Consider the following 12,106-nt stretch of genomic DNA (forward strand, 5'->3'; position numbering starts at 1 on the left):
GCTGTGCTTATATATGCCTCTGAAAGTGTGCAACCAAAATGGGTGGTTTAGAATGTTACTGTTTTTTGAAGTCTGGCAGGTTACAAAATTATATCCATTGAAATTTACGTAGAATTGTTGGGATTCATTTCTGTTGCAAATTGCAATTGCAAATTTGGACGAGTTGCAGTTGACTTTTTTTTTTTGTCACTGACTTGTTGTAAGGCGGTTACTTACTCCTTCATTTGCAGTTTTGATTAAGCAGATGTAAAAATGTTAGTTTTTGCTGGAGTTTTAAAAATTTCTCTCTGGTCCAGTGTTTGGGCCTCAGAGTCTCAGTCTTTAAAAATTCTCCCAAGTGGCTTTCATCCATAGAACCCAGGCTTGTTCACTTTGGTCTTGCAGCTGTGCAGCTGATTGAATTTGGAGATGTTTTTTCAGGTGGAGATTTTTAAAATAGTCCAGAGCTGTTAAGGAGTTAAATACACCCATACCTCCATGATCACATGCCTATCCCCAGACACATGTACACACAGACATGCTCATCTTCAGTCAATTAAATGCTCTTTTTTCTGTCAGCAACCAAAGTCTAACCTTGAGTTACTCATTACTGAAGTGTCTGCATGTTTGCATGTCTTTGTCTTTTTCTCTCTGTTCTCTTCTCACGTTTCACATTTGACATGTTTTGTTCTTACTTTATGTGAACATAAGAAACTAAAGAAAGCATAATGACAGAAATATAGGAATTGACAAGTGAATTGCAGATTTTAAAAAAGTTTAGTAAATATGTTTGTACAGTCTTTCATTTAGTAGTTATTTTAGCTTAATTGATATTATGATTTTTTTGCCATTGAAGTGCTTCAGTCTGTCACAGCTGTATTAGTACAGTTAATGAACTTTTCTATGTTTTATGTCTTTCATCAACAGCAACCTCTCCTGTCTGCTCACCATTTTTTTGAGCTTCAGTGTCTAATTTTCCTCTCTATTCTCTCCTGTGTGTGTCAGAAAACAGTGCGTTTGATGGTGAACTACCACGGCAACCAGAAAGCTGTGGTCCGGGTCAACCCTTTGGTACCCCTCCAGGTTCTGATACCGGTCATCTGTGACAAGTGTGACTTTGATCCTGCACATGTTCTGCTCCTGAAGGACAGCATCAACCGCCACGAGCTCCAGCTGGACAAATCTCTGTCAGATCTGGGCATCAAGGAGCTCTACGTACATGACCAGAGTCTAGGTAAGCCTCAACCACATGATCCTGTCTATGACATTTTCTGTTTCTTTAAAGGACTAGTGTGTAGAAGTTACTGGCATCTAGCAGTGAGCTTATGGGGGGCATTTAAGAAATTACAAAAAAAAAAAACACCCTCTCTGGAGGATACAGAATATAAAGCAGCATTAAGAGATTTGTAATTACAGATGATTCTACAGAAGTGAAAACTACGCTCCATTTCTGTCAATAGATTCTGCTAAATCTTAAAAACTAGTCCTATAAGTGTTGGGGTTCAGTCATTTATAAATTGCACAGTGTAAAATGGATATTAAAGAAGGAAGTTTCCATAATTGTGAGAGATTTTTAAATGATAAAATAATTTATTTTATAGTTTCAGTCTACGTAAAAAGATTTTTTTTTCCTGATCAGTAAATAAAAATAAATAGAGTTCAACCTTTAGCGTATGCCGTGTTAAAGTGCTGGCTTGTGTTAAGCGACCTAATTAAAGCAGATAAAGGACGTCATCTTGGATACTGATGCTGGTACTTTGGCCAGTCCAGCCATTATGTCAGATTACCAGCTGTTGGCCTGCAAATATCAAGCCTTGTAAGTTCTTTCTAAACATGTATAAATGCATAAATAAACAAATTGAAACATACAGGAGTCAAATCCTGTAAACAAGCAGATTTTCCCTTTTTGTAACTTTTAACTATACTACAAATTCAACAATTTCATGTAAAGGCATTATAAAACAGCAGTGTAGGGAAATTGCAGCAAAGGTTTATTTGATTAAAATAACAAAGTTGCAGAACAGAACTTACAAAATGCTTCTTTATTCTCTGTTGTATGTCTGCGTTTAGAGATAGAAAGTTGGCATAAAAGGCTCACTTTTTATTATTCAACTTGAATATCATTCAAGACAGCATACTGTCCTCCAACCTATTTGTTGATGAGTACAAAATACAGACAAAGAAAGAGAATCTACCTAAAGGAACATAAAATTAGACATTTGCTCACTTTCCTTCTGCACAGTGTGGATTCAGCAGAAAACATAGATAAGATACATGGTTCCTGAGCAGGAGGCTGAACAAAGTATGGAGTCAGTCAGCAGTAGTTCATGAGAATGTTTCCATTGCAAAGACCCACAATCCAGCATTATGTTGTATTTGGCAGCATAGCATGACCAGCTGTTTGTTCATATGAAGTTTAAAGCGTCAATGTTTGTTCAACCAGCGACAGGTTTGACAGATTTAAAACACAAAGCTCGTGTTGAGTTTATTACATAATGCTCAGCTAAATCAACCTTGAAAACATAATTTGTCCTCGAGGTGTGATAATCAAATAAATACTTTATCTGGTAGGAAGTTAAATTATAATCTTTGATCTGATATTATGGTTCATTTCCAGGTGACGGTCCGGACCCACATATATACTTTATAGTCAGTGTTCTTGTATAAGATTTTTTTATAAGCAGGAACTTTAGAACATTATGTAATTTAATTTGTTTACTGTTTGGATGTTGGTAACCGGGTGATACAAATAACATCAGTGTTGAACAGAAAATCTATAAACTGCTTTGTGTCATAACTAGTTGAAATGCACAAAGTTTTTCCTCCTCTGATTAAACACTAGTAGCCGCTGACATCATGTAAATAAAAAGATTATAAATTATTTGTGATGTACGTCAGTTACACAATATTAAATGTATGTCTTTTCAAACCTTGTCATGTTTTACAGCTTTCCAGCCTAAAATGGCTTCTGCTCCCGCTCTTAACTCCTCAGGTATCAGTCTGAAGTCTCGTCTGTGTTAGTGCTGCTGATGTCATTAAAGTCCCTGTAGCTGTTTAACCCAAAGTTCTGCTGCTTGCTCATTAACCCCTGTTTGTTACAGCACACGCGTGTGAGCTTGTTAGGCATCCGTCTTCACCGAAATATTTTTATTTTTTTTGGTATCTGTGTGAACATCATCACTGCCTGTCATTTTGAAGTGATTTGTCATTAATTTAGTTGACTTTTACTCTATTTAGAACCTAAATAACTAAGCAGTAAAGCTTTTAAACTTTTTTTAGTGTTAGGTTACCTTCCGTAGCTGTCCTCTACCCAACAATGTTATCCTGGCTCATTCTTATTTACTGCTTTGTAGACTGTGAAGGTTACATAGAGGTGAGCTGTGAGAAAAATAATGCTACAGCGCCCTCTGCTGGACAAAATCAGCAACTTACTCTGTTCAGTTCTTGGAAATGAAATGTTGAATATTGAGACTGCTCCAAAATGTTTTAAAATGATCACTAAAATGCATTTAAAGCTGTTTATCAAGTATCAAATAGAGCAATTAAAGTTAAATTAAAAGGAATCTAACTAAATTGCTATTGGACAGAGTGCTTTAAGTTCCAAATATTAACTGCAATGGAAAAAAAACCCTGCAGAATTTTGTTGTTAACCCAATTAAATTGTGCATGCAGGTATAATTTCTCACTCACTTCTACTTAATTTCTCAAAAGCTGCTTCCCAGTCTGACCAAGATCTCCTTCCTATAAATATGAGGTGTTAACAGAATCAAACCAACTGCTCTTCTACTGCTTCTCATTTTTTAAATTTTCCAGACTCCATTTGCTCCAGTACAACCAGTCTGGGAAAAGCAGAGAAGAAAGGCCTCCTGGGAATCTTCCAGTTCAGCAACAGAAGGAAATCCAAAGTAAGAGTCAAGATTACAGTTACCGCTTTTTGGCGATAAAAAGTGTATTTATATCACACTGAGTTTTCTGAGTGTAAGTATGTTTTATTATCACATTTTATATTGGTTATATGCACACAATGTTATTTTGGAATTACTGAATGAAGAGTTGCGTTACTGTCATTATAACTGACCGCAACATTTTGCAGTGTCTCGTTCTCACAAGTATCATGAGAAACATAACATTGTGGAATAATAATTTACAAACTAACCTCTGGAAGTGCATGCTGTTTGTACTGAGGCAACCTAATGCATGGCTGTACAGTTGAATGCTGCATGTTTGCTGTGTGTTCTGTTTGCAGACAGAGACAAGATCTATGGACATGGATGACTTTGATGAAACAATAATCCAATATACAGACACACAATCTAATGTAAGTATTCCTAATGGATCTCACAATGTCCTGAAGTGAAGTCAGATTGGGTTTATTGGATATTGAAGCATTCTAATCATGAGTGTTCAGAATAACAGGAAAAAAAACAGGAACAACTATAAAAACTACCAACAACCAGGGAACCTTTTTGTACTTGTTGCAAGTCAGTAGTGTTAGAATTCACCGCATGCTTCAGGGGTTCCTGTTGTTACATCCATTTCCTGTCCATTTGTTGCATGGCTGCTGATCATATGATGTATATAAGGATGCAGCTAGATATCCCTTAAAATAGGGACTTGTGGAAGTATTTGGTGGAACATCAGAGGGCTGTTACTAACATGGCTCATTCGCTGACAATTGCAGTAGGGTAGAGTGTGGTGGGTCGTTGCCTCTGGAGATGGTTGTTGTTGTTTCTCTTAGTGAAATGCATTTGGAAAATGGTAACACGTTAATAGTGGTAGCAGAAGAGAAAGCTGTGTAAAATGCGCCATCAAGTGTAAGATTATACTCAAAACCGACATCCTGTAAGTCAGACCAGTGAGTTTGAGGAAAAGATGTTAATTTCAAATAACACATATACAGGGGCTGTCTATAAAGAGTGTTGAGTGGGTGTGTCAGATTGCACCACTGCTTGTTGACAATACATGTCATAAAGCCTTTGGTGAATTACATATTCATTTTATTAATATATTATTCATTATTTTTGAAGTTATTTGGCTGGTTCTATTTTTCAATGCATACTACTAAAAAAGCCAATCAACTCCCTGTGATGACCCGGAGAGCTGCTGTAGTTCAGTTCAGGATGTCAGCTTTAAATGCACTAATTCTGCAACATCTGTTTAAACTATGATTAGTGGACTAACAAAACGGTCCAACAGTTAACTAATTAAAATACCAAAAGTATATTTTTTGGTTGTCAGTCATTACAACTCATTTTCTTCTCATCATTTTCTGACATTTTATAGAGTAAATAATCCATTACAATTAGTCAGGTCAACTTTATTTATATAGCACATTTATACAAAACAACCAAGGTTGACCAAAGTGCTTTACAGTTCAAAATAGAAAACAAGACATAATCTGTAAAGAAATACACAGAGCCAGATAAACAATGCCATATATCAAGGTGTCAGCACTCAACTACAATAAAAAGCCAAAGAGAACATATGTTTATTAAGAGTACATATGTTAATTAATTGTAATTATTTATGTAGTAAGGTCAAGGTTGGAAATCTGCCTTCATTTTTGTGTCAAATACACACCAATAAAGTTGTGAGACTATTTTGCACATTTGTGACACAAGTGCAATGATAAAATCTGTCACATAGACAGACAGATATTTAAACTCCTGCTAAAGGACTTAAAACTAAGCTACAGTAGGTGTCTCTTGAACTTTTTTCCTTTTTCACAAAAGTCTTTGTGTTTCTGAACAAAAGTTGAGTCAAAGTCACAAAGTGGCCATCTTAATGTGAAATGTGCATCTCTGGGTTGTAGTTGTGTTCATGTGTGCTGATGTCCTCCAGAGGGCAGCAACTGTCTCCAAACAGTTTGTCAGCAGGCGTTTGATGCTTCACAGTTACAAAGAAGAAAACTCATTAAAAGGTTGTATGGGATACTGTTAAATATTTCTACCAAACACTCCGTAGCATCCTTATGTGACTGGTGGTAACCAGCTTGGAGGAGATTCACAACAAACTGGAGGTTGTCTGGTTGGAGGATCTGAACATTGCATTTGTAAACGGCTTTAAAGATTGTTTATGATCATGATAAAGACTGACAGCAGAGGGTTTTATTCCAGGATAACACTCCTCACAGCCACTCCAGTGTAAACCAGATGCACATTTAGCTGCTGCATTAAGCTGCGCTCTACCTATTATAGACGTAACTCAATCAGTGTAGCATTTGATTGTATTACCTTGAGAAACACTGCCTGGTTCACTTCACTGCTCCATCAAGCTTCTGGTTGGACTCCACCCTTCTACCCCTTTGTTCTCTGTGTTTCTCTTATCGTTGAGCTTTGTTGCCATTATCTTCTTCTTCTCTCAGGCCTGAACTGTCATCTTCATTTTCTTGCCTTCATCGGATGCTTCTCACTCCATATTTTTCATCTAACATTTCTTCGGGGTTTGAAAGAAAAAGCAACAAGGAAGAGGAAAGGAGAAAAAAAAAAACCGTCAGCAGAGAATTAGACATTAAAGCTATTACAGGCATTTTGTTTGATGTGAACATTTAAAGTGTATTTAAAACACTGAAATGAATCCAAGACATTTGTGCTGAATTAGATTTATTCAGTTTTCAGTCATATCACCCCGTACAGTAGGTTCTGATGCAGCTGGGCTTTTTCTGTCTGATATGATTGTTTCTCAGCCAGGGACTGTTATCAGACCACACATATGCATTTGTGCACACAAGAAAACACATAAACCACGCATGCACGCACACACACACACACACACACACACACACACACACACACACACACACACACACACACACACACAGTGTTATCAGCCTGAAGGCATCAGATTACCTACCTTAGCTACATTAGCACTAAAAGCCCAGCTTCTTATCTCTAATTGTTCATTAGGAGCTAAACTAGCGTGTGTGTCGGTGTCAGTGTGTGTGTGGTCTTGGAACACCGACATGGTCAGAGGGCATCATGTTAGGGCAGCGCTGATTCTAAAGCAAACTTATTTCAACCAAGGAAAATATGCTTTTCAGTCCTGTTATGCATAAGAAAGCAAACATTTTATCTACATAACTTTGTTGGCTTTGGCAGGAACCATAACAATGACATGCAGTCACAAAGACAGTAACGTCAAAGCTTCTGCATCATCCGTACTGAATAGTTTGCTCACACTTAAATATGACTACGCACGGAAGGGTTTCACACAAGCTGATGTGTAGTTAACCCCAAAGCCCAGTATTTACTTCATCTCCTCTTCCACATCGCTCCAAAATATGGCAATATTCTCATTCTATGATATTTCAACTGCCACATCTGCCCCCACTTTGACTTAATAATACCAATATTAAAGTAATACGGAGAGCGCTCAGGTGGAAATGGAAATTTCAGGTCTCATTTCAATTTCTGAAAGATCTCTGGGGTGAAAAGCAGCTGGCTGTCAAACATGCCAGAGCACATTACTACTTTGATCTCATCATCGAAAAGTGTCCAAATCTTCAGGAACTTTTTATTGAGGTAAATTCTGTCATCTCCTCCACTTCCAGCTCTTGCTCTGAATCTTCCACGACTAAACTTGTGGATTTTCTTAATTTTTGTTCAGAGATAAAGTGCTTGACATCAGAGTTTCTGTGAACAGTCTATCCATCTCCTCTGGAAACACTTCAGCTCCAAATTCCCTTAACTCCATCGTCTGCCTTAGCTTTATCACTTTATATCTCCTCTGAAGACATCTGTCTGCTCCCTCGACATGATTCCAAAAACTATAATAACGTCTTTAAAGAACTTTTTGACATTTTATTTATATATCTATATCTATATCTATCTATCTATCTATCTATCTATCTATATCTGAAATATATATATATATATATATATATATATATATATATATAGTAGTAAAACAATGTCCTTGAAGCCCTGAAAGGCATTCCCAGGACATAAAGTATATAAGCCATGATCCTTGTTATGCAGAGATTTAATAGTTTCCTTTTATGTTACTCACTTTGTGATTATGAATGCACTGTGAGCTCGGGTTCCCCCCCAAGTGCTGGAGTACATTTTGTTCTATTTTCCTCTCACACATTTCAGATTGTTTACCGGGGCGAAGAAGAAGTAGAAGAGAGCAGGTGAAAAAGTCAGACAGAGTTCATGCGAATTTTCCGCTTTGAACATTCTATATTTCTGCTGAGGTGAAAACATGCTGCTTTTTTGAGGATTTCAAATGGAAATCGCATCAGTCCTCTCTTCCAGCCTTTCTTTTTTGATCTGTCAGCCTCCATCTGCTATCTGCTCCACCTCCCCTCCTTCCCCTGCTCTTACTCCTATCAATCCATGAATGTGTCAGTCACAGATGTCAGAACAGATTTGCGCTAAATATTTTAGATTGTTGTTTTTTTCTGCTGTAGTTTTAAGTTTATACTGTGTTAATGTGCTCGTTTTTGTCTTGCATGAATCACAGACATCCTAGGTGTTGCTTTGGCTATAGATAGAGTAAGTGAGCCGTTGTATTCCACAACCTATATTGTAGCGTTTGGAGATGTTGTTTGTGGTGTTTTGGGATGAAATGTATGTAAATGATCAGTGGTAGTCCTAGTGAATAATATTTCCATGCTCAAAAGTGCAAGAATTACAAATTTATTCTGCAAATCTGTTTCTCTCTGTTCCTTTTACCTCTGTGGAAGCATCTGCTTCAAAAAATATTATTCTGCATGCAGTAAAAATCTAAATAGCAGCATTTAAAACATATTTCTAATGTGCAAAAACTGCAGGCATTGCTAGACTTCTCTCTTTTTTCAGACGTAGCGTTTTTTTTTCCCATCCCTCCCCACTGTGAGATGTTCTAACCTTGTGCCCAATTAATTCTAATGATCTGAACTTTTTGCTCGCTTTTATGTTGTATCCAGGCATTGTCTGAACTCATCAATTAATCTGCTTTAAAACACTTTTCTTCTCTTGGACTATGGGGGCGTGAGCCGTGGTTTGGTTCCCCTGTTGTGCCAAGGCTCGGTACCAAGCTGAGCCACGGGAAGGTTCAGATTTTCAGGAGCACTTTAGGCTCTCTTTGATCAGATATTGAAAACCATTTTTCTTTCAATACTTCAGTCAGGAGCAGCCACCCTTTGAAAATGTGGTTACACTTTCACCTTGATCAAATTAATGTTGCTGTAATTGTCATGACTTCAGAATGGACTCTATCTGCAGAAATCTGCCTGTCCACTGCACATGTAGTACATGCATGTTTTTAAAGTTAATCTAGACATGAATGCTTAAAAACGCAGTTTTTCTGCTTCTACCCAAAACTTAACCCTTAATGTCAAGTCAACACTGCCTGTGATATTAGTCCTGTAAATGCTTTTGTTTGAGGGTTAGAATACCCCATAGTGTAACAGTTTTCAGTTAAATTTCATTAGAGTTATGGCATAAGTCAAGAAGCAGGTGATGTTTTTATGATTCTTTATTTTAAGTTAAGTCTAATATATGCAAGCAGATTTTTCAACTTTAAACATGTTTTTCAACTCTTCTTATTCAAGTTTCACCCAGTCCTCTCTAAATTGAATACTCCGCATATTGGACAAACTCAGAATAAATTAAATTTTTGATAGTCAGCTTCTAGCATTTTAGCACAGCACGAACATGGGGCATTTATATGCCTGACGTGCATGCAACTGATTGCAAAATGTACTGTACGCTCTTATACATTTACACATTTTATTCATATTTATTCTTGCGTATATTTGTGTCCATTTGATTTCACCCCGGTGTTTTCTTCTTGTTACATGCAGGCTCTGTCCACAGTGTCGGGGCTCCACAGCTTAGAGGATCGACCTGGCACCTTGGGTCAGTCTCAGTCTGTCATGAATATCACCAGGATGTCTCCTAAGGCAGACGCCAAGAAGAGGAGGGCCCCAGCACCACCAGGGGCCCCGACACCGAGCATGGGACACACCAGCTTCGAAAGCTACCAGGTGAGGGGATAAAAGGATATGATGTCATCATTTACATACATTTGTGTGTACATCCAGCGTGTCAGAATGTAAACACAGACAGACTGATTATTGTTTGCAGATACACTGTACACAGATATACACTCTGAAAAGACAATGTGTTACTGGGATTGTAATGATGATGCATCTTAGTTTTTGCATTCAGTAAAGTTTTTGAATCCCTCAGCACTTGCATGCTTGTCTTGAAAGGAGTCCATCTAAAAGCTACAGTCTGTCTGCTACAGCCTTTCCTTTGGGTGTTCTGGGCTCAAAGTCACAGTGACCTGTAGCGCCTACATTAGAACAGTTCCCTGCAGTCTCATTATAGTGTTATGGCAGCATGCTGGGAAATGTTGTTTAGCAACCAACATCCTTCCTTTGTCCCTCTGATCATATGTTTTGTTTATTGGAAGGCACCGGTGTTCTTGATTAACGTTATCGGCATAACATGAAACGTGGCGTCATCCTCCTCAGCTTCATTACCTGAAATGAACGGAGAACATTTCTGAGAAATGTTGTGATTCACAATGTCTCTTGTTCCTAAAATAATTAGAGTTGAGCAGGATACTAAAAACAGTCATGACACAAAAATACGAGGATTATTATTCATTTTAGTCCATGTGTGTCCCTGCAGAGTTTGTAGTGACCACAGAACAGTAAGTTCAGCAGTTACTTAGCTTCCAGTGGACCATTTGAAAACGTATGAATTTGTAATGATTTTTAGATAAAATTGCATTAATGTCTTCTTCTCTAATAAGGCACTCCTTATAGCTGCTTCGGTTATTTTTAGTAGGGCAAATTGTTGTTGTGCAGACGGAGACAGTAATTTATCTGTCCACCTGCCAGATTAAGAGGTATAACAGTCACCAGAGCTGCAGCACTGAGACACCATCGGGACTCAAAGGGCAGCGAGACAGAGCCTGAGTTGGGAAGGTTATCCGAGGACTTGATGACTGGTCTAATAATAGATTTATCCATCTCGCTCTTATGCCTTCTCTGAACTGTTACCATGTCTGAGCACAATGTCTCATGTATATTTATGCATGTCCACAAATTGCAAGGTCATACTGTGGTGCGGGACACCTCTCATGTTTCACCTCTCTGCTTCCTGCTGCTGCTTGTTGAGCAGAGAGATTGAGGACAGGCGATCGCTGCATCCAGCTGGTCTTTTCAACAGTTCAGCCTCAGGTCAACAAGTGACAGAGTTTCCCTGGCATATATGTTAATAACAGAATAAGCGTCTGTAAAAAGTGCACCCTCTATACTAACTTTATGCGCATTTCCATATATTCACATGCATATTGATTGTTAAATGAATGGAACGATGGAAAGTTTAAACTACTGACTGATTTTTGATTTAAAAAGGTATATGTGATTAGCTTGTGTGAGAGGTTCAGTGATTAGCAGCATGGCCGGCATGCATTTGTTGTGTGAATGTGATTAACAGGGATTTCGTTTCCTGACAGTGAGGAGTGCCATAGCAGCCAGGTCTCATCAGGACAGTTTCTCAGGGGCATTGGCATTAAAGAGCTCTGCCTGACTTGAATCTGTGGAACAACTGTACATGCCAAGCCAAATCACATCAAAATCAAAAGTTGTACTTTCCAATTTACATGAATTTTTGCATTGTTGCTGCTGGAGGCAGTACAGAGGCTACGTTAGGGGAATAAAAAGGGCACACTTTGCTTATCAGCGGAGGAGCACATCGTCTCCTAAAATTTCAAGCTCCAGTGAAAACAAATGTCACGCCTTAACTTTTATTTGGTGAGTGTCCCAGCTCACCTTACAGGTAAAATAAACAGATGTCCAATGTGGTGATTGTTTTTGCTGGATTTGTTGGATTTTGCTGACTCATACTTTTCATGCCCTGAAATAACTTTCTAGTTCCTGTAGCTTTGTCCTGGAACCTCCTCCACCTTTAGTTTCTGTTGATACAGTATGACAGCATGTATGAGTGTCTGTGTGTGTTTGAGCAGAAGGAGGATTAGGTCCATGATAGCGAGTCATCTGAGGACAGCTCTCTGTGATGACTGTCCTCATTATAGGCCTCCCTCTATGCTGAACAAGCTTAGATAGTCAACTAATTATGACTTACGAGACACGGTAATGGACACAGACATCGCAATATAAGCTATAAGA

At 38.1% G+C, this 12,106-nt stretch overlaps 1 protein-coding gene across 8 annotated transcripts in view; it reads left to right on the plus strand.

Moving 5' to 3' along the window:
* Positions 1-12,106, plus strand: part of cobl (cordon-bleu WH2 repeat protein) — a 57,581-nt gene that overhangs the window by 17,899 nt on the left and 27,576 nt on the right. For 4 of the 8 annotated variants that reach the window (XM_023277571.3, XM_055013653.1, XM_035951553.2 and 1 more), the window contains 5 exons: positions 985-1,213; positions 2,927-2,971; positions 3,793-3,884; positions 4,226-4,297; positions 9,767-9,949. In XM_023277571.3, the coding sequence (XP_023133339.2) occupies positions 985-1,213; positions 2,927-2,971; positions 3,793-3,884; positions 4,226-4,297; positions 9,767-9,949 (621 nt within the window). The remainder of the gene's footprint in view (positions 1-984; positions 1,214-2,926; positions 2,972-3,792; positions 3,885-4,225; positions 4,298-9,766; positions 9,950-12,106) is intronic. The other 4 variants (XM_055013654.1, XM_055013651.1, XM_055013650.1 and 1 more) reach the window with 3 other exon arrangements.

This window comes from Amphiprion ocellaris, chromosome 9 (genome assembly GCF_022539595.1).
Source record: "Amphiprion ocellaris isolate individual 3 ecotype Okinawa chromosome 9, ASM2253959v1, whole genome shotgun sequence".
NCBI classification, from domain to species: Eukaryota; Metazoa; Chordata; class Actinopteri; family Pomacentridae; genus Amphiprion; species Amphiprion ocellaris.